The sequence below is a fragment of the Gallus gallus genome, chromosome 7, assembly GCF_016699485.2.
Source record: "Gallus gallus isolate bGalGal1 chromosome 7, bGalGal1.mat.broiler.GRCg7b, whole genome shotgun sequence".
Lineage (NCBI taxonomy): Eukaryota > Metazoa > Chordata > Aves > Galliformes > Phasianidae > Gallus > Gallus gallus.
The window spans coordinates 25093716-25114967 of NC_052538.1; the positions used below are offsets into that span (position 1 = coordinate 25093716).

The window sequence follows — 21252 nt, forward strand, 5'->3', positions numbered from 1 at the left end:
TCAGCATGGTGGCTGTAAGAAGTTCTCAAACACACCTCCTCCAAGTGGGCAATTCATGATCCTGGAGAAGGAATCCAAAGCCTGAGCAGCAGTAAGGCCTGCAGGATTGCCATGAGACGGCTGCTGCTTGTGGGAGTGCTCTTTGTTCCAACAGGTGAGTTCTTTGTTATTTGGAAAGCGTAAATACATATTTTAAACTCATAAAAGCACAGGAAATGAGTACACACCGGTGGGAAGTGCAGCATGCTTTACTTACATAGCAGCATACAACTCGGTTTCCAAAGGTCGCTGAAGGTCCAAGTACCTCCTGAATAGCTGTTTGCAAACTCATCTGTAATTTTGGTACTGATTTCATGGGATGGCAACTTGTGAAAAGATGAAGAAAGTAAACTCGTAATTCCTATGAAACTTTTGAGAACTATTTTTAAAAAATATTTGGAAATATTAAATATGTCTTTCAAACATCATCATTTCTTCTTACAGGATGCCGGATTCAGTGAGAAGGCCAACGCCTCAGTAACTTACACACAAATACCTGCAATGCTGGACAGTGTTCTCTCTCCAAAAACCACCTTTCTTGGTGAATCTGAGTGCTCATGAAGTTTTAAACGAAGAAAAATAAACCACACAAAGGCTCAGGATTTCCTTGGTGCAGAGGGGCGATGTGTAACACATTTGGTGCAATGCACTCAATGCATTTGCTGCTATGTGCTCTTGCGGACACACTGTGCAAAGAAGGTTCTCTGGTTACCATTAGGTAATAAGCCATTGGGATTCATCAGATCCCTCGTAGCCAAACATGGCAGTAACATGCCCAAACTGGATTACACTGCAGTTGTAGAGGTGTGTATCTTTTACTTGGCACACCACAAGATGAGCAAACACTTCAGATGACAGTTATGGAGCCATTGCTGCACATCTGATTTTCTATGCAGCATCAGCCACAGTGACTTAAGGATGTTAGGTGATCAGAAGGGAAAGGTAACAATGGCAGCAGAGTTCCAACAAGCTCCTCCTGGGAACTGTAATTTTTACGTCAGTTGTGGCTTACATACAGAGAGCTTTTTGTTCACATTGTAAAAAAAAGAATCTGTGCATAGCATGTGTGAGAAGGTTTTGTTCTTTTCCCAGCGAGCTGATAGAAAACTGAAAACACTGGTTGGTTGGTTCATTGCCTCCTAGCACGTTGGTGGGGATTTGTCCTTTTGCTTTGCGTTCAAAGGGATGACAAACTATCAAACCCCATTTGCCAGAATGAGATTTCAGAGAAGCTGGACAAAGGTTTGCCTCCAATGAGCAGCAGCACATTGGCATCACTGCTAACTTCAGCTCCTGCAGCTGCATGCTGACAGTTGGTTCCCTCCTCTTGTTCCACAACAGCAGCAGCAGCAAAAGTCTCTTTTTCCGAAGAGAGAAACAGAGGGGCAGACCCATCCTTTGTCAAAATGCTTGTTGCTCTGTTTGGGTCTAGTTCTACCTCTGGAGTGGTTTGAAATGCACAAAAGCCCACTGGCTCCAGAGGGAAGCTGAAGGTTTTCATTTCGATGGCACCGCTGTCCTCGTTGCTGAACGCTCGGTACGCAGGCTGCTGGCGGAAGTAGCTGCAGAAGCGGGAGTGCTTCGGGATGGTCACCAGCTGGTGGTGGTCCTTCCTACTCTTACAATGACTGGGGAATGTATTAGTGAAGTCTGAGGTAGTTTGAAAGCCAACGCCAATTCCTAGCATGCAGTGATACATTTTAGGAGAAAAGTTTGCCTTCGTAAGGCCGCTTAGCTTTTTCCATGTCTGTGTGTGGAAATGGTACTTCCAGAGGTCTTCATTAGGACTGGAGTTGGAAATCCCTCCACCAAAAACCAGCATTGAGTCTTTGAAGACTACTGAAGCATGACCTACCACTGGAGGAGGTCCTTGGCTAAATACAAGAGAAAACAGCAATTACGGGGAGCCAACAAGAATCTAACGGTGATTTTAGCCTCTATTTTTCTTTTGACTCAAGAGAGCGACCACTGAACAGCTGCACTGGGGCACTGAAATGATACTGCTGACAGCTGCACCAATGTGTTGCCAACGGCTCTCCCCAGCAAAGCCAACTGGAGCCTCAGAGATGGCTGCGGTACCAGGTCTTAATCTGAGTAATTCCTATCTTCTCTGAAAGGGAAACATCCTCCTCTCTTCTTGCATGCAGTATCAATTCTCTTTCTGTGTCAATATAGCTTAGTAAACAATATTCTGTACCTTGTTCTGATGTTATACCAGCTGCTGTTTCCAAAGTCCCACTTCCATAAATCTTTCTGTTCACTCAGCCCCACCAGTCCTCCAAAGAGGTACATGGCTGTATGATAAACTACTGCCGAATGACCGTGCCGAGGTCCTGGGCCAGTGTTGTGAGGTGGGGTGGAAACGTATAACCACGTTCTTGTATCTGAAAGGAGAGTATTAATTCATAAATTTACCAATTTTATCCTAATATCTGAGAATGGATTTATTTCAATACCAAAGTAACGACTTTATTGGAGAACAGGGACATTCTGTTCTAACCTTACTAAGGTAGAAGTTAACAGTTTAATTTCTGACACTGAAAAAGTGCATAAACTTATAATGAAAATATCAGATGCTGTATGGCAGATGCCAAAGAGATTTTGTTTACAGAGCAGTTTTTCCTACTTCTTAGGTAATTCGTTAGCTCTGTCATGGAAAGATATTTCCCTAAGTAGAAGAGGGAAAATCAGTCAACAAAAACATTCTTTCATTAATGTCTATGTTCATTCTTTCTGAGAGGGAATGAAGGATGAGATAAACAATCATTCATTTCAACATAGCTCCTGAATGGCCACCAGATAACAAAAGCTTTCCATTTTAGAAAGTCTCTGGGAATCATCGGGTTTGCAGCCACCAGACTGATGTTGAATATGCCAATGAAACCATCTCCTGCCAGGTTTAGATCTCTGTGGTCTGTTCTAGATTTGAGATTCTGAAGATGGCTTCGGTGGGCAGAAGTCATGGAAGGTCTCTGCTGCAACTGGAAGTCTTCGGTAAACCTTGAAGAATTCAGTGAATAGAACCACGCTCCCTGATTTCTCAGCTCTAAAACTGGCAAATACTGCAGAACTTCCTCCAGTATAATTCAGTCCAACTCATTTCAGCCTGGGATTAGTTTAATTGACAGAATTCGTAATTAAATGCTGCTGAATAGAAGCCAAACCTAACGTGCAACATTACTGCTGATAGGAATTTTCTTCACAGAGTAAGCCACGCTATTCCACAGCAGATATCAGTTTCCACTGATTGTACTGCATCAAAACGTATCCAACTTTTAAACTTACCAAAATGGAAAGTCCAAAATTCCTGTGAGATGCCTCTGATGCCAACGTATCCCCCATAGATGTACATGCTGGCATGGTACACTACTGCACTGTGGCCTTTTCTGTTAGTAGGTGCCAAACTCTGAAATAGTTTAGTAATAAAGCAAAAAGAAATGCTAACAGATAAAGTCATATCAATCTGTCTTGGGAATATTTCCAAGTAATGAAAACCATTGCTTTGGGTTGTGTTAAAATTCTTTGAAAATACAGGATAAACCCACAACTGAAGCAATCCCACGAGTTGTTCTTTACACGCAGCGATATAAAACCAATCCATCAGACCATTGCCTCAATGCTTACACTGAGGTTTCATTTAAAAGCAGCAATATCTCAAGGAGTCCAATGTGCTCAGACTAAAGAAATAAAAATGCTGCAGCACTTCACATTTCAAAATGTATTGGTGTGACTGCCCATCTGTTTTCAGACCCCTGTTTTAAAAGCATCCGTGGTTGCAGTGTATCATTTAAAATTGGTTTTCTTTATAAGGATTTTAGAAAAACAGAACAAGTAGTAGAGGGGAGGGCTTAAAATTTCCGTGCTATATAGAAAGTTGAAGAGCAGCAATTTTAAAGAAGGAAAAAGCCTTAATTATTGCAAGTGCAGAGAAATAAAGTGTAGCCACATGTCTCTGAAGAGATTAGTTTGGAACTGTTTGGAGGAACATATTTCAAAGCAATCTGTTTAATCAACAAAGCAACAGGCATTTGATTCACACATTCACCACTTCCTGGCTCCTTACCTCCATCTCTGCTGGTACGTCGCGGCCCTCTGTCCATCTTGCAGAATCTGGGGGATTATTTTAATAAAGCGCAGTTTATACCGCAGACCACAAGAGGACACTCCTCCAACACAGTGCTTCGAATTACAAACCTAATTTTCAAGTAAATCTCATCTTGCTGTTTTCCACTGACAAGGATGAAGAAATCTGCTTCCCCTAACACAGCAGTGCCGGGGAGCTGACAGTTTGATACTTCTCCTGTATCCTTATCTGCTATCAAAGCACCCGAGATGCCATATTGGATTTTTTGTTTCCTAAAGCTAAATTTCACAGTGCAAAAAAAATGATCCTGGTATGTATTATGTAAACCTTACAACCACAGCCTTATTTTTCTTTCCTTTTCACAGATCGCTTAAAACCAGTCCTCGGGTAACAGTCAAAAACCACTGATCTGAAGGACTGGAGGTAGCAGATACTCAGCATCTGATAAGAATAAGGAAGAATTACAAGTCCATGTTATTAAAAGCTATACTTGCAAGGAAATACTGAAATAATGACCACGAAAAAAAAAAGACACAAAACTTCTGAGTAACTCATTCACAATTTTCACTGGTAAGCACTGTGAGTAACAGAATACCTTCTCCTATTAAATGTATGGTACACAGAAGCTTCTATCTGAGAATCTCTGCCGTAGCAGCAGGTATTTCCATGTTGGAAAATGAAGGCTAAAACAAACCAGCTGACTTAAAGTTATGCAGTGAAGTAGCAAAGAGGCCACAATGTGGTTGAATAGAAAATCTGGGGCAGGGAGGAGGAATGAAAAAAGAGACATGAAAATACATTAAGCTTTCCTAAATAATAATAACAATACTAATAACCATGCAATTAAAGGAACAGCTGATTCCTTTAAAAGCTCAACAGCCTAATTGTAGAGGAAAACTGCGTCCTCAGTTCTACACACATTTCTTCTTGTAAAGCCCAGGGAAGGCTTGTTACAAGCAGCAGAAAGCGGGTTGGTTTTTACTCTTTATTAGTACCTATGGCCTTGGAATGTCCCAAGGAGGACACTGGCTATTGTGCATCATACCTGTGTCATACATCCAGAGAGGGGTTTTTGCTTGTGTGAAAGCAGAATCCACCATTCCACCAAAAATATACAGGGTGCCCTGCAAAATGGAAGAATATTTGCCATGTACAGGTAGGCACGTAGCATGAAAATAATTGCAAAAGTAATTTTAAAATGAAAAGGCTGACAGCATCAAAATATAATTAACAATAATGCGTAGGAGTTAAGAATTAATTCAATCTATTAAGAATTCTTGAGGCAACTGCAAGCCACCAACTTTTCGTCGTGTTGTTATCCTCCCCAGTAGGAAACCCCGCTGAACGCCGTGCTGTTTGAACAGGGACAGCATCCCAGAAGCACACACTTCCTCATCGTGTGGGAAAACATGAGGGATGCACACCTGGAGCTCTCCGAGACACTGCTCAGGTAATAATACAATTATGTGTAATTGTAGGAGGATTGCATTGCGCTGCAGCTCCTGATATCCTAAATTCTGATTCCCTTCACAAGTAAAGCTGTAATTCTTATTTGTCTTCACTCCCCCGTTCCTTTTCCATGCGAGTTCCTAAATGAATGTTTTCATGCTGTTGCTTATCATGCAAATGAATTCAGAGCAACTGTTACAACTGTACAGCTAAGTCAAAGAATGTGCTGCCAAGGTCTGTATTTTGTATTACTATTATGTAGTGAGTGTTAAGTGAGGAAATCAGGGAGCTGCACACACTGCTAAGCTGAAATGCTGGGACTTGATACGGAAACATTCCAGAACACTGTGCAGCTACATCCAGAATGGCACTGACACAGAGGCCTGGTATCCCAGTACATCATAATGGCATTTTATTTTACTGTACGTTAGGAAAATAAATGTTAGGATACGGACAACGTAAATTTTCCTTTACTACCTTATAAGCCACCATTGAATGTTCTTCCAGTTCTCCTGGACCATCTCCCGAGCAGTCCAGCATTTCCCATTCATTCCTCGCTATAAACCAAAGCTCACGTTAAGACAGTGGTGAACTCAACATACAGACAAAAAGGAAAAGGTGAAAGGGTCAGCTTTGGATGTGGCTGCACACCCAGAGTCAACGAGGCATGAAGGTTAACAAGCACTTCCTCATTTTCCTGCTTTGCTATTGAGAAGAGTGAAAAAATGCTGCTCTGATGCAGGCCATCTTAAAGTAAAGCCTTGGGTCATCGTTCCCCTGTTAGTTCAGAAGACTGAGGCACCTCCCCCACAATTCCACAATTAAGTGCATTTTCTGTATAGCAAACATATGTGGAATGGCAGTTTGGTTTTTATTTTAATGCTATACGGTTAGCTACCCCAAAACCCAGCTATTCCACAAACACACTTCTGAGTTTTATCTACTAACAACAATTGAACAGGAAACACTATACATTAAACCTCAGAAAATGTCATATTTGATGGTGCATTACTAATGCAGCTTTACAAGGTATTGTATTCATGCTCTCCTTTTGTGCACTCTTCCATGAATAAACTATTCCCATGTTAAAGATTCAATAAATCTCTGTCACATCCTTAGCTAGAAATAGGATGTTGTAAATGAATCAGTATTTTTGGCCAAACAAAAGAACTCAAATCTAAGCTTTCTGGGACACCTACAACGGGAACAGTCCCACCATTTGCCCAGTGATCCTCATGTAGTTCATGCATCCTTTGATCTCTGAAAGCATTTACAAAGCTTAGGTAGCTGCTTGAGGTACGAGAGTATTTTGATGGAGAAACACTAAGCAGAGAGGCTGTTAGCTCTGGAGTGTCCCCAGTTTCATGATGGCTGGATGCATTTTTCTCTTTCATCTTGACCAGTAACTGAAGGGGCAAACTTACCTATGTTGTATCGCCAAAAATCTCTAAGACTGGTGGTGTTCCGCCCTCCATAGAGATAAACAAATCCTCTGCAGATAACACAGGCGTGTTTGTATCGATCGCAGGGAGAGGGCTTCCTCTGGGCTGCAGATTTCCAGTCGCAGCGTGCAGCTTTTCCTTTCATGCTGACAAGTAGGATCCTATCCAAGTATCAACTGCAAAGAATGCCAGGGGAGGGTCCCACAGCATCACAGACAGGGCTCAGACCATCCTCGGCCTGTCAAAAGATGGAAAGAAAAAAAAGAAAGTTTAAAAAAACTAGATTTAAAAATAAAAGATGATGGGAGGGAACAAAGAAGCTTCTGCTTTACAGTAAAAGATTCCAACATTTTCTTTTCATGCCCATCAGTCACAACCTGACCATTTTTTGCTGTCTATGATAACCAGAGAAAAGTGTGTGCAGTGCTGATTCAGAGCCTTAGATCTGGCTAGCCTGGGACAGGCGTGTTCTTGGAGCTGTTTTCCCAAGCACGGTGGTGAGCTGAAGCCACAAACTACAACGTCCTGCACCTGCAGTAGGATAGAAACCATGCTTCCGTCTGTTTTCTCTCTGCGTTCCAGGTAAGCCATACTTGAAACAAAATTGGGGAAGACCAAACACACAGATAAAAGTAACTCATTAGCACTTGTCCAGAATTTTCTTAGACTTTCAACCCTGCAACAGCTGAAATTAGGATCTATCTGGAAAAAAAAAAGGCACTATCCCTTAATTTGCCACAAGATGTCACTGTGCTCTGTGAAGATGGGAACACCAGGACTCATCTCTCAGCCCCCTCAAAATATACCATGCCCAGCGTTTTGAAGCACATTTCCTATGAAGCATTACAAATCAACACCAGGTCAAACTGTGGGATTTGTGTCGGTGACATCACCAGATGAGATTACAAGGATGCCCGATTTCAAGACTGTTTCAGTGCGAGCTGGACTGCCCTTTAGGATCCAGGCTGGATAAGGATCTGTTGGTACGGACACACCCTGTGCAGAGCATCCCTGTGCATAAATTCTAAGCTCAGTGTAATGAATGTGCAGCACTCCGTTCTTTTGATTTTAGACTAGTTGCAAGGTACGTGCAATGAACCTACAGCTACTTAGCCCCATTATTTCTAATTAAAAACAAACAAACAAACAACACAGCATACCAGATTTTCCCCGGATGTACAGCAATAAATCTGTTTATATCCACACAGAAATGTTATTGCCTCTGCTGCCCACAGCCTTCCTGCATAAAGAAGTCACAATGGAGGGTTTCCTCTGGGAAAGCAGCAAAGCTCTGACAGCACCCGCTAACCATGCCAGGATCAGCCACGTGGGCAGCTGCTTGGGGTGCTGGGGTCTTCAGATTGAGGGTGTGCTGAGCATGGCCACCGTGCAGTGCTCCAAGGCTCTCGTCTCTGGGGAGAGGTCTTGATTTAAAGCTTGTTTCCCAGGTTAATTCACCAGGAAATGGCAAAAAAGCAGCAGTGCTCCTTGTCCCATCAGAAACCACACCCAGGTACGGTTTCCTGCAAACGGTAATTCAAACTTTCTTTTGGCCTTCTACTTCCCTTCTTATGGGAACGTTTTGTTTCCAGGAGTTGTCAGTGTTCTGCCTGTGTTCCCACACACCTTGTGTCAGGAGGAACGTACACAAAGGAGCGCAAATGCATATCCCTTCTTCAAATGCTTTCTCCTATGCTCAAAGGTTCCCTTGTTTCCCAGAGCCTGAAGTTTTTGAGAATTGATCCTGGCAAAGTTAGCTGTGCCCCTCTCAGCTGAGTCCTTTGTCAAAAGCAAGCTCACCTCTACAACAGCAGCAGCCTCCCGTGCTGGTGGAAGAGGCCGGTGTGGTACCTGCTGAGCTGCCTCCTTACAATGGGATCGACTCCATCGGGGTGTGCTGAGCTGGTGACAAAGCCCAGCTGTGCCCAGGCAGTGCAGGGGAGCGCTTTCTGCAGCACCCGTATTATCCCAAGTCCTTCAGTTTTCCTGGGTATCGCCACCGCTGCAGCCCAGCATCCCTCTGATACCACTGACCGCTCCCTCGGAGAAATCTGTAGCAAGTTTAAGCTGTCTGTATTTCATAAAGCCTCTGTCCGAACTGTCGCTTTGACTCCTGAAACCACAATGCCAAAATCAGACAGCGTGCTGCAGTGAGAAGCTTCAGCTATTAACTGTTCCATTTGCAAAAGCTGTGTTTTCCCAGCTGATGGAATTTGCACTTAGCAGTACTTATTCCCGGGGTCAGTGGCAGGAAGGTGCCCAGGAACTGCTTCCAGCACAGATCCCTGCAGGACAGGCTGCACGTAACCAGGGGAAAAACAAAGATTACGGTACAACAAGCTACAGAAAATAGCTACAGCGTATTAATAAGGAATGCATCCAATCCTATCTAATTGTGTTTCATTTATTATGAAGTTTATCTCTAGGATTTACCATTTGTAAGACTGGGATGGACTCAGTGACAAAATCATTGCAAGACAATCCCTTGCAGCCATTCTGTTAAGGCAGGCTATTCAAATGGAGCTACATTCATTTTATGACTTTTTTTTTTCATTTTTTCTTTAAGCATTTTGTCTGAAAGAAGCCCGGATTGGCAGCATTCACAATGGTGCGTGTCTCTTTATTTTTTCCCCAGGCAAATTAGCAGCTGTGAATCAATGATGCATTACGTGTGCCTAAGTCCATAATGCTTTATGGCATGCCACTGAAAAGGGAAAAGGCTGAAGCCACGAAATACAGCTCCTCTCTGACTCCACCAAACCTGTGTAGCCATACCCAGCTCATCTGTTTTTCAGCCGCTTCCACAGAGAGATGGGGACAAAGACACCTCAGTGGTAAAGCACTGTAAGTTTGCTGATGCGGTGCTGTGTGAGAGCTCAAAGCCATTACTGCTACTGCTGATATAATGTAATGGGAAAGAAAAAGATGATAGGTCTCTGCTGTTAATACTTAACACAGGTAAAAAGGGCTTGTCCCCTTGACTTTTATTTGTTCCCAGTTAAAACTGGTTATTCCTCTTCCTACATATTTCTCATTATTCTTCTTCTTACACAGACCTCAACTCCCCTTATATAAACATCCTCAGAAGATGCTCCTGATTTCATGCAGTAGATCAGCAACAAAATGCAACCCACGTGTTTGCCTACCCCAGCTGAACTCCATGTAGGACAGGCGAGCAGGATGCAGTGACAGAAGGCCAACCTGGGCTTAGGGGTCCCCTCCCATTCACACCTGCTGAGCATCAGCATAGAGCATGTGGGGCAGACCCGCAATCACCGAACACATCAGTTAACAAATTGCTTCCTTCCACAATTTGGGTAAGTTAACCAGCTCGAATCTTAACGTTCATCAATGGTATCTTTAATTATAAACTTGACTCCTAGATTGCCTTTGTGAAGAGCCAGATTCACCAAGTTCACCGACTGCCTCCTTTACTAGTCCTGCTTCCAGAGAAAATCTGCTATCCTTCTGACACTAATGCCACTGAGCTCCACTCTCTGCTTCGACTCTGTAAAAGCAAGATTAATTATCCAATAGGAAGCTCTAATTTCAGCAGGATTTCAAAACGACAGCCCAAAAAGACAACTCGGGACGTTTCTATGCAACTTGTCCCAAGCCAGCTGTAATGCACAAGAAATGGCTGCTGCTCTCCAAACTCTTCTGCCGTTTCCTACTAAAAATAACCCCCGTGCAATCAATCCCCATTGTTAGACGGTGGAGACGAGGACCTCGAGAGCTGCAATTAGCACAGTGACTACAGCACAGAGCGCTCATCAATTAATGGTGCCACATTACTGCTTCATAATGAAAATAACTCAGGAAATGCGGAGAGACAGAAATGACTGCAGGAAATGTAGTTTATGTGCTCATTAGATAATTATTTATATTTCTATTAGATGTGGTTTCTCAGACGAATGATTTATTTAAGTATTTCTTAAATAGGCGCTCTTTAAAGCTTTTCTTCTACCTGGGTCCCCCGCTTCATTTCCATCTGTTTTCAATAGATGGGAAAGTTTCAGATTTAAGAGAATTGAGCCTTTTGGAACACACTGAGAAACGGAATCACTTGTTGGGGGAAAAAAGGAATCTCTGCTGCTGTTAATGGCTCAGCCCTCAGCACCTTTCTGTGCAGAGTCCTTTATTTTCTTCTGGATGCCTCGGTGCTCTTAAAGCATAATTACATTTGGACAGGTCTTCCAGATTCTACTTATTGCCGACCCCTTGCTTTGGTCCTGGCTTTATTCTAACAGCTTTATTCCAACGTGACTGCACGAATAAGAAAAACCTTGGAGCAAAAACTTGTAAGGAAGTTATGAAAGCCTGCTTTGGACAAAACCACTCGTTTGGTTTGTTTGGAATAGCTTAGAACGAAGGGTTTGTGGGTTTTCTTCAGCATATCCCACGTACTGCCATTGCCTTAACGCTTGTGCTGACTCTTAGTAACTCAAGGTTTACTGTTTGCTTATTTCCTACATTCAAGTCGTTAGGAACTGTCTCCAGGTTAAAAATAAAACGAAAATAATACAGAAACTAATTCTCAGAGACGCTCAGGTTCGGGATTGCAGCATTTCAACAAGCGCAGGGTGGCTCTGGGAATACAGAATAACAGTAATATTGCCGCATTAGTTGGAGTGCTGAGCCGAAACGAGGGCCTCGCTTTGTGCTGTGAATGTGCAGTTCCTGCGTGACTGAGCATGCAGCTGGAGGAGCCGGGGTGCAGGGAAGGAGATGGAAGCTGCCGTTCCTGCTTACAGCCGGCAGCTGAAGGATGGGGCGACGTGAGACACACGGCGGGACGCGCGGCTCCGCTCTGATGGCGGGGCTGGGAGGAAGGCCGGCACTTTGTGGTAAAACAGTCACATCCCTGTTCTCCTCGTAAAGCTGATGGCACAGATCTGAAAATTCAGAGAACATCCGAAGGGTTTTCATGTTAAACAGCTCTTATTTGAATTTTTACAAGTGAATTCAGGGTGGCTTTCTTAAACGTTATCACTGTCGCATTTCAGTGCTCCCAAACGCATTCTGTAGTGAAGAGGTATTCTGAATGAAGCGACTACTCCAAAGCAGCCACATGTAATTAGCACTACTGTGTAACATATCTTCTGTCCTCCGGCACATAGCTACTATTCCTGGAGTGCACCTGGAGCACCGAGGGCAACGCACCTTTACTGCAAGGCACATGAGATTGCAGTATCTGTCCCTGAGAGCAGCGGCTGCCTGCCTGCTTCTGGAGCGCTGCGGGTAAGCCGGCGTCTTCCTTTAACTCCGATCACAGCCACGTTAAAGCTCAGCATGGCAGCTTTTTTTTGTTTTTTTTTTTACTTTTGATTTTGTGGCGTTTTCCTTTTGTAAGCTGACCTCATTGTCATATCTTCTTTCTGTAGTTTTCTCCAGAAGAAATCTGTTGTCTTCATTAGCGTGCAGCACTGCTGCCTGTTACAAAGCAACTCCTTCAGTAGTAATAAATACAATAACGTAAAATAAAGACGCTTAAATATATTCATAATACATTTATAGAAATAGAAATGTATTTTCTGCATGCTAGGCATATCTCCTGCTTTTAATTAAACAATCGCACCTCGGTTTGGGATAATGCAGTCAATGTTTCATCTGTTTCCCAAACACAGTGGAGGCAGTGGGATCTGGAAAGATAATGCACTCAAATGTTTCTGGAATTGTTACATCTTTCTATAGAGAAGAAATCACCTTTTTCACTCCATTGAAATAAGCCTATGGTACAGATGAAACATAAATACATATATTTCTTCTTATTTTCAGTTTATTTTCCTCAGTAAATTAGAATGTTTTTTTTTTTATAAATGAGAAAAAATAGAATATATAATTTTGAGTAGTAGATGTCCCCAGGTAAGCCATTAAATCTGTTTTTCCCACAGCTGCAATTATCCAATTTTTGAGTTAAGTTTCTGGGAAAGAGCTTCCAGAAAGAGGCATCGGTAGGTGACGCAGGTTTAGCACTTAATGGAAATATGAATGCAATGCCCCTGTCATCCCCAATCAAAAGTTTATGCTGGTAATGAATGTGAGTATATATGGGTGTTATTTACTTCTGGACCTAATCAGAATGCTAACTTTAGAAGTCTTATATTTTTGATTTTTATTTAAGGTCACGCTGGTGACTCCATCCGCATGCATGGCAAGTGCTCGTTCTCTCTTGTGGTCTGTGTTCCCATGATAGATGGCCTGATTGTAAAGTGTCACACCAGCAACTTGGTCCTTTGGACATCAGCTGAGACAAACAGGTAATTCTTCATGTTCTAGGTATGGCACGGGGAGAAAATACAGTTCCTGGTTCTCACACAGTTCCTTTCATCCACACAGATGAAACTCCCACCACATTCACAGGGCAGTCTAATATGGATTTGGCCTTCTACCCTTTCCCTGGAAGCCACTTGTACTCTCACCAGTGGCAATAGGTCATTCCAATGCACAGGTCATCACCCCTACCACTCAGAAACAGCAGTTTTCAACATTCCTAGAAGGCGTCTTTTGGGGATTTCACAAGAACTTTACTAGCTGGATTCCTTCAAGATGGAGTAGGTAGATGCCTGGAGGTTCAATGTAATACATCTGTACTCAGGTGTGACTGAATGTATCTTCTTGACAACTCGTGAACTGCCATTAAAACAGCTTCCAGGTAATTTATCTCCTGTGGGAGACTCTGCTTGCACTGAACCACAAAAGTTTCTAGGTTAGGAAGAAAGGATGCAGTTGAGATGAGTCAGTGGCTGCCCTGTCTGCTTACTGTCCTCAGGCATGAATTACAGTATTATGGTATATAATGCAGAGCTGAGAGTACATCAGTTAAAAAGTATTAACTTCAGTAATAAAATGTATGCACGTAATTTTACTTGCTTATTGTTTATAGTCTCTGATGGAGGAAAAGAAACATCTAAGGTTACATTTGGTTATGAACTCAATGTAATGCCATACTTTATGGAAGACATACAATGCGCTTTTCCTGTCCCATAAACATTTTGCCCTTAAGCACTGAACAATGGGGTAGGGACAGTGTGCAAGGCTGCAGAAGCTGTAGAAGAACTGCAGAAGCTGTAGCTTGAAGAAAGCAGAAAGAGAGGGCATATGACAATGGGAATAATAAAATATTCCAGCTGGCAAATATTAAAACATTCAGATAGAATTGCAATGAATTTAGATGATACATTGTAGTAGAATTCATAAAAGACATCATGACTTCTTTGTTGAAAAAGAATCAGATGGCACAACTGGAAAGACTGTCAGTACAAAAAGGATCTTTTATAGAGAAAAGGAATTTCAGCACTCACATGAAAGATGGTTGCATAAAAACAAGATATGATTGCATAGCTGGAATAGATCACATACAAAGGAGTAGTCAGCTTGTAGTTTGGCAAGGAAAGAAAAGGTGTCAGGCACGCAAAGTCAGAATAGCTGTGCTGCCTCACAATAACCTTGATGCCAACAGCTACTGGGCTGCACCAGGAAATGGAAGAAGTACAAACCCACATAATTTCAATATATAAAGAAGACAGAAAGCATGTGAGTAACTTTACACATGCACGTTGTCGGTCCAAATTCAAATGGAATTACTCATGTGAATAAAACCAGTGATAGGCATGAGCCTGCACAATGTAGCCTAGATACCAGAGCAAAAGAAGGACCAACTCTTTTGTTACAAAGCCTGAAAAAATGTTTTGCAAGCTGTTTTCATATTCAGACTCAGAATGACAGGGTTCATTTTTGCCTGGCTCCCGGCTTTCTGAGAAATCCCCACTCCCGGCTACTGCGGTCCAGCATTCATCCCAGGCCAGACACGCTCAGGCTTGGGATTTGGATGGGTGCATTTCTTTGTCCTTTGCTGGGTGGAAGGCATTCTGTCGCTTTACGCTCTTTGAGCGTGGAAAAGGGAACGTGCAAAAGGAGGGATGTATGGGGAATGTCCCAGAGTGGAAGGGGGCGCAGTGCCGCCCCGCTGCTGGCCTCCCGCGATGGAAACCGCTTCCTTCCTCACACACTTAACCTTTCGTTTCGTACCTTCTGGGTGATGGCTGTGTGCACTGAGGTGTTTGCTGAGCATCGCTGCCCTCGCCGCCGGGCCTGTTCGTGCATCCCCTCTGGGCACTGCCCCTCACCGTGTCATCTGCATTTGGGCACAAAGCGAAAACAAAACCGCACCATCACCGCCCTGCTTTCGCTCGGGAGCGAATCCCGCCCGGCTGGCCCGCTCTGCCTCCCCTGGAGCAAGCCCGGGGGTCACCCGTCCCTCAGCCCCCCGGCCCAGGCCCAGCCGGCCGCACGTCGTCCCTGGCCCCGCAGCAGGAGCGGAGCCCTGGGTTGGGCCCGCCCGCCCGCCGCGGGAAGGGCTCCGCGCCGCCGCCGCCCAGCCCCGTCCCACCCGGCCGCGAGCCCCTGCCCTCCCCCCCGCCCCACGTCCCTCTCACCTCCCGAGCCACGGCCGGAGGGAGGGCGGGAGGCGCGGCCCGGCTCGAGCCTGCGCGGGTGCGGCGCGGTGCGGCGCGGGGGGCTCGGACCGACGGGCGCGGCCTGGCGGTGGGTCGGGGCGGGCGGTGCGTGGTTGTGGCGGGAGCGCAGCCAGGAACTGAGTTTTTGGGTGGGAAGAGGGAGAGAGGAGAGCGGCTGCTTTTTTTCTGTTCTCGTCTCCCAGCGTTTAGCCCAGAGCCTCAGTCCTGCTGCTCGCCTGGGCTCGTGCCCTTGGCTTTCTATCTACTGCAGCATCTGTAGTATTTTTTTTCTCTCCACTTCTTCGCAGCTACATGAGGTTTCATAACACCACCAGCAGTGAAACTCCCCACCCACACGGCCTCTCCTTGCCGTGTTGACGTGTTTTCCTGCCCTGGGGTGGAGATTGCTGCCTCTTCGTTTGTATTGTGTCCAGAAAATAGAAGTGTAATTGCTTTTTCAAGTTATCGTAAGTGGTCACCAATAGATAGACCCATCCCAGAGTGATGCAAAGCACATCGTCTGGACTGGGTGAATAACATGAGCATCTTCAACTGCAACTTCATAGTATCATAGAAACATTTGGGTTGGAAGGAACACTTGAAGGCCATCCAGTCCAGCTCTTCCGCAGTGAACAGGGACACCTACAGCTGACTCAGTGCTCAGAGCCCACGTATCCCAGTGTCGGAGCGTTATGCCTCTCAGTTTTTCATGCTATAGGGCTGTAGGAGCTGTGGAGAGGCTGATCCAGGGCTTCGGTACATAACTTTCCCCACAGCCTCTTAATTGCCTCCCGCTAGGGATTAAGAACAACAACAACAACAACAAAAAACAAACAACAAAAACAAACTCCAAAACATACCCACACATCTTTCATAAAAAGAAGCCTGAGATCATTAGCTAACATTTGGAAGTCCCTCAAATTAACATGCGTGAAGGACTGTGGCCAAACTCCCACTGGCTCTCATAAAAGCAGCAATCAGTCCTTCAAGCAAGATTCTCTACAGAATAACACCCAGAAGCCCCTGCAGAAGGGATTTGCCAATCTCACCATCTGACTAGATTAAAAACAGCAGTAACAATGTGATAATTGACAGGAGAAACTTCCCTGACAAGGAATGAATCAGTGTTTATTTTTAGCCTTTTCCCCCAGTGCTTTATTTAAACTAAAGATTAACTAATTATTTCCGTCATTATAGCGTCCTCACCAGCAACAGAAGGTGGCAGATCCTTCTGTGTCTGCTGGGTTTCTGCAGTTCTGGTACTTGGCGTTGGCTCATCCCTTGGGGTCTGCGAGCACCCCGGGGCGATGCGGCTGTGCCGCTGTTGAGTTTTCTCTTGGCCTCACCCCTAGATGTGGGACCCCCATGATCACCGCTTTTGTTTTCTAAACAGTGAGTTTCCAAAAAAAAAAAAAAAAAGGCTTCTGAAAATGGAAACTGTGATTTTCCATATGTACACACCTTTGCTCCTAAGCTTTTTCTTGGAAAACGAGTCAGCGGTAATCCTGTCACCACATCTGCCCCACTGCAGCCTTTTGCAATGGCAGAGCGCTCCCATCCCAAACAGATAGAGTGTACAGGAGCCAGCAGTAAAACCTTATCTAGGGGAGGGCAGCTCACCTGAGAAAAGAGTGGCAAGAGATTTGTCACAGGATAAACACAGGGAAGCCGGTCACGCTGCCGGGGACACCACGCACTGCCTGGTTCTGCTCGTAGGCTTTTAGCTCCTGCTTTGTTTCAAATGGATCTTTCTTAAAAGTTGAATTGTTCGTATTGGTTTCCCTATCAGAAAATGAATCACGTTTTGAATATAGCTGAGGGTTATTTCGCTTTTATCTGCTGTGGAACAAAGAAACACAAACGGCGCTTTGTTTCATGTCTTTGCGTATCTATAGTGTGAGGGTCGCTACAAAAACATTTATGTTTTACTCATTTCTCACAGTTTCAGAGCAATTGTACCACACTAAATTCTTAGACAAACTCGTATCAGTTTTAAACCTAAAGAATGAGTATAATCGTCAGCATTCAAGTGCCTGCTCTCCAGTGGAATGTGTTTATACATAATTTCTTTTTCATACTTCTTACTATTTCGGATAATTTTGGATGCGACTACGTGTGGTAAGCCAATTCTAGGTAAAACAGTTTATTTTTACTCTATTACTGCATACCTGATCGCTTGTAAGCAGAGTAAAATGCCCTGAGAAATGGAAGATGATGGAAGTCATGGCAGAACACCAGTTTCTTTATATGCAGGGCACTGGGCTCTTGCAGGCTTTAGAGGAAGATCTTCAGCTGCTGTATTGCTCGTAGGGGCAAATTGGATCTTTGGTGTCTGATCACAGATATTAGTGCAAGAGATGCCTCAGAATGGGGGACTGTACTCAGAAGTCAAATATCTTTCCTCTTATTTTTGCGTCTCCTGAGCAGGCCATTGCAGAAATGACTGCTTGTTGGGATGAGCTCTCTGTCTTGCAGGTATTACCTGCAATGGTGACCACAGATCCCCACATAATTTAATTTCTGTTTAGAGGCAAGATGAATGCAGAAGACCAACAGGAACACTGTACGCAATGATTTAATCTGTGGGCTGTCAGGCCAATCAAATCTGTGAATCATTTGAAATCTTTCATCTGCATCTGCATTGCAATAGATACAGCTAACTATAAAGGGAAACATTACAGATGGGGGGTAGGTGAGATGGGCAGTAAGGTAGGTCAGTAAAATCTGCATCAAATACACGTTTGCTAAACCAGAATTTATTTTACTGGCTACAGGCCAAGCCCATAAAGTAAGGGTTCAGGGCAGAGCTTGAGCTCCTAAATCTAAACCAGAGATGGTGGAAAAACCCAGTGAGCTGAGCCTGACCTTGCACCAGGCCTCAATTCCCAAGCCAGCTGACATTCTTTTTCAGGTAAGCTATTCAGCCATAGAGAGCCTCTCTGCAAGTGCCCAGATCTGCTCCGGTTCAGCAGGACCAAGCAGCTTGGTACTGATGTGGATCTCAACTCAGTCGGGAACTAAAAATGATGTGTCACTCTGTGTAGGTCCCCAGAGCAGCTCAGTTCAAGAAGATAACCTTCAAACCTCTCTAATGTATGCCAGTGGGACCGGGTCTTCACAGAAGCAGATGTGTCTGTTTCCTCTAGAAAGAGTTTTTTCTGTGATACAGTACAGTGGATGAAGCATTTATCTGGGAGGTGGAAGGTCTGAGTTCAGGGCCCCTTCTTTGCAGATCAGAGATCTGTTGTCACATTGATGTCTGGGTGCGTAAGTATTTGCCTGAAACCAGCTTCAGAGCTCCATCACTCTCATTTGTGATCCCACAGCAGTTGTGAGGCGCTGTACAAGAATGCTCACATTAGCACTGTTCACAACGGGGTAATGCCGTGCCTTCAGAGAGGGCTGACGTGCAGCAGGTTATTGGCTGCAGTCAGCACAGGTTGTGATGGTGGTGGTACCTCTGAGCCCAGCAGCTCACCTCCAGCACGTTCCTGCTTTGAAGCAAGCACAACTCTCCATGAAGTTACTAATTCTTAACAGAAGTGCTCATTGCAGGCCAGCAATGCCACTTGGCAATAGGGATGTGCAGCCATCAGGTCAGTGCATACAACCCATACCGGTCACTGAGGATTTCACCCATGAATACACATCTAGGAATATCCGCTGGATGGCACTCTTGTGCCATCGACTATGTAAGCAGTTGTGATTTTATTTGGCTACAAATACAGACGTCTTTCAGAGACAAAGAGCCGAGTTCAGTTCTGTGTGCTGTCATAAATTTGGAGTGACTTCACGTAAAGCATTGGGTTTAATTTAGAATTGCAGCGTACCTGAGAGAAGAATACGAACCAGATGTTGAGAAGCAGTATTTTGGTTATTGATTCTGCCAGTGACGTTCTGAACAATTTATGAAACTTAAACTCAAAGAGCAGGCAAAGAGGCTGTGGTCAGAAACGACCACGGGCACACAGCTTCAGTTCTGCTGTGTTGCTGGAGGCTGCACTGAATTCTAATAGTTGACCCCAATGCTTTTACCTGCCAGTGGTTTTTACTCCTAGACCTGCTGTATCATACACGCCATTCCATAAAGATAGAAGTAAAACCTTTTATGGCCGGCTCTAAAACAGGAAGCTACCTTAATTCCAAAAGTCAACGTTTTAAGTCGTCGTTTTAAAGTTTCCAGTTTCTGTTTGGAGAATGTTTCAGTATTTTCTAAGCCTAAATAGTAGGGCTTTATTTGGTAACGTTTAAAAAAGGTCTTCATTATTTTCGCATGACTTTTTTTTTAATTAAAAATAAATTCTAGTTCAACGGGAAGAATTCAGATTTTGGATTAAATCTGCATTTCTTAAAAGTTGTGATTATCACAGAACTCTGGTGAAATAGAGGCATATCCACGAGAGCCCTTTAATAACGATAAGGCATTTGGCTTAGCTTACTGTACATGCGTTGTGTATGAATGCAGGGCATGGAAGAATACCAGGCATTTTCTGTAAATACAGTTGAAGATCAGGGAAATGTCTTCATGAAATTTGTACTTCTGCTTCCTCTCTTTCCCCTGTAAAGATCTCCAGTTCTCCCAGATCTGGATCTGTACACCACCCTGAATATCAGGAATTCTGGTAAGTTCAAGTGTTCTTTCAGCAAAATCACTTTCTCTATGTCCACATCCTCTAGAACCAGTGAAAGAGTAGTATTTAACATAAGTTGAACCACTTTCTATTTTGGAGCTGGTAGCATATCTCTGGCTTTGGTAAGGGAAGGAAGTGCCAGGGAGGTGGTTGAGTCACCATCCCTGGATGTGTTTAAAAACACATTGGATGTGGTGCTCAGGGACGTGATTTAGCAGAGAGTTGTTACAGTTAGGGTAGTATGGTTAGGTTGCAGTTGGACTCTATGACCTTGAAGGTCTTTTCCAACCTGAGCAATTTTGTGATTCCATTTGTAGCACGAGAATAATACCACGCTAATTTTGTGATGCTTGGCAGATTTCCCTTACCTGTGCTGAATGTGCTCAGAGGCAAACCTGGCAGGATTCAGGTAAGCATGTTGAAGGACACCTATCCTGCCCTCTCTAGTTTTGGCTTGTTCTGGGAGTCTCCGTGGCCTTAACACAGTTTGGTCAGTCTGGGATGATGCTATAAATGAAGGAACGGCTTTTATGGCTGAACAGCTCAGCAACCTGAATCTGTTCAGAGGACTGGATGGAAACTTCCCACACTTCTGCCCCTCCATCTCTGTACTTAATGCTGGGACTTGCAGCATCCACAGTTGATAGGGTGATCTACAATTACCCCATAAAGAACGTGCATCTCCCCTCACTTTCTTTATGTACTGTTTCCATTTATTGAAGAGCTGGCAGATAACTTCTTTTTAAAGGTCTGTTTTTTTTTTTTTTTAATGGTAATGCCCCGGGGTTATGTTCTTATTTCTGGTTTCTTTGCACTAGATATTATAGATACTGGTAGCTGAGAGAGACTCCCTGTCACAGAGAGCTTACAAGCTCCAGGTAACACAAGTGGAGGACTGGGGGCCAGAGAAATCAAGTGGTTTGCCCAAGGTCACATGCTAAATCCGTGGCAGTGTTAATCTACCCAATCTGATTATCTAATGCATGTAGGCACCAAGGCATGTTCTGGTGTATGTGTGAACCACAGGAATGCTAAAACTGGGGAAGTTCATTTCAGGTTAAAAAAAAAAGAGAGAGAGAGAGAGAGAGAATAACAGAGAAAGAAAGGATACAAAAGGGATGCTTGGCACTACTGGAAGACTTGCCAGA

The 21252-nt window shown here is 44.0% G+C and overlaps 1 protein-coding gene across 6 annotated transcripts; it reads right to left on the minus strand.

The window, feature by feature from the left end:
• Positions 1–429: 429 nt before the first annotated feature.
• Positions 430–15504, minus strand: LOC100859020 (rab9 effector protein with kelch motifs-like). Of its 6 annotated transcripts, XM_015290036.4 has the most exons (10): positions 15453–15504; positions 15046–15151; positions 8815–9127; positions 6997–7252; positions 6050–6129; positions 5169–5247; positions 4103–4149; positions 3325–3445; positions 2237–2423; positions 430–1913 (listed from the first exon to the last, which is right to left on the minus strand). In XM_015290036.4, the coding sequence occupies exons 4-10, from the start codon at positions 7157–7159 to the stop codon at positions 1217–1219; spliced, it is 1374 nt and encodes a 457-aa protein (XP_015145522.2). In that variant the 5' UTR covers positions 7160–7252; positions 8815–9127; positions 15046–15151; positions 15453–15504; the 3' UTR covers positions 430–1216. The 6 variants fall into 6 exon arrangements, with proteins under 6 accessions (XP_015145522.2, XP_015145520.2, XP_046799834.1 ...); XM_015290034.4 differs by lacking the exon at positions 8815–9127; XM_046943878.1 differs by having other exon boundaries at positions 15046–15504.
• Positions 15505–21252: the final 5748 nt, after the last annotated feature.

What these genes read in the sequence shown, in the direction of transcription:
- LOC100859020 (XM_015290034.4), bottom strand. Translation starts at nt 7,159, where the DNA reads ATGAAAGGAAAAGCTGCACGCTGCGACTGGAAATCTGCAGCCCAGAGG. An exon ending in TTTTTGGCGATACAACATAG is followed by an intron (nt 6,130 to 6,996) that starts GTAAGTTTGCCC and finishes TTTGGTTTATAG; the next exon opens with CGAGGAATGAATGGGAAATG. An exon ending in ATTCAATGGTGGCTTATAAG is followed by an intron (nt 5,248 to 6,049) that starts GTAGTAAAGGAA and finishes TCCATTTTGCAG; the next exon opens with GGCACCCTGTATATTTTTGG.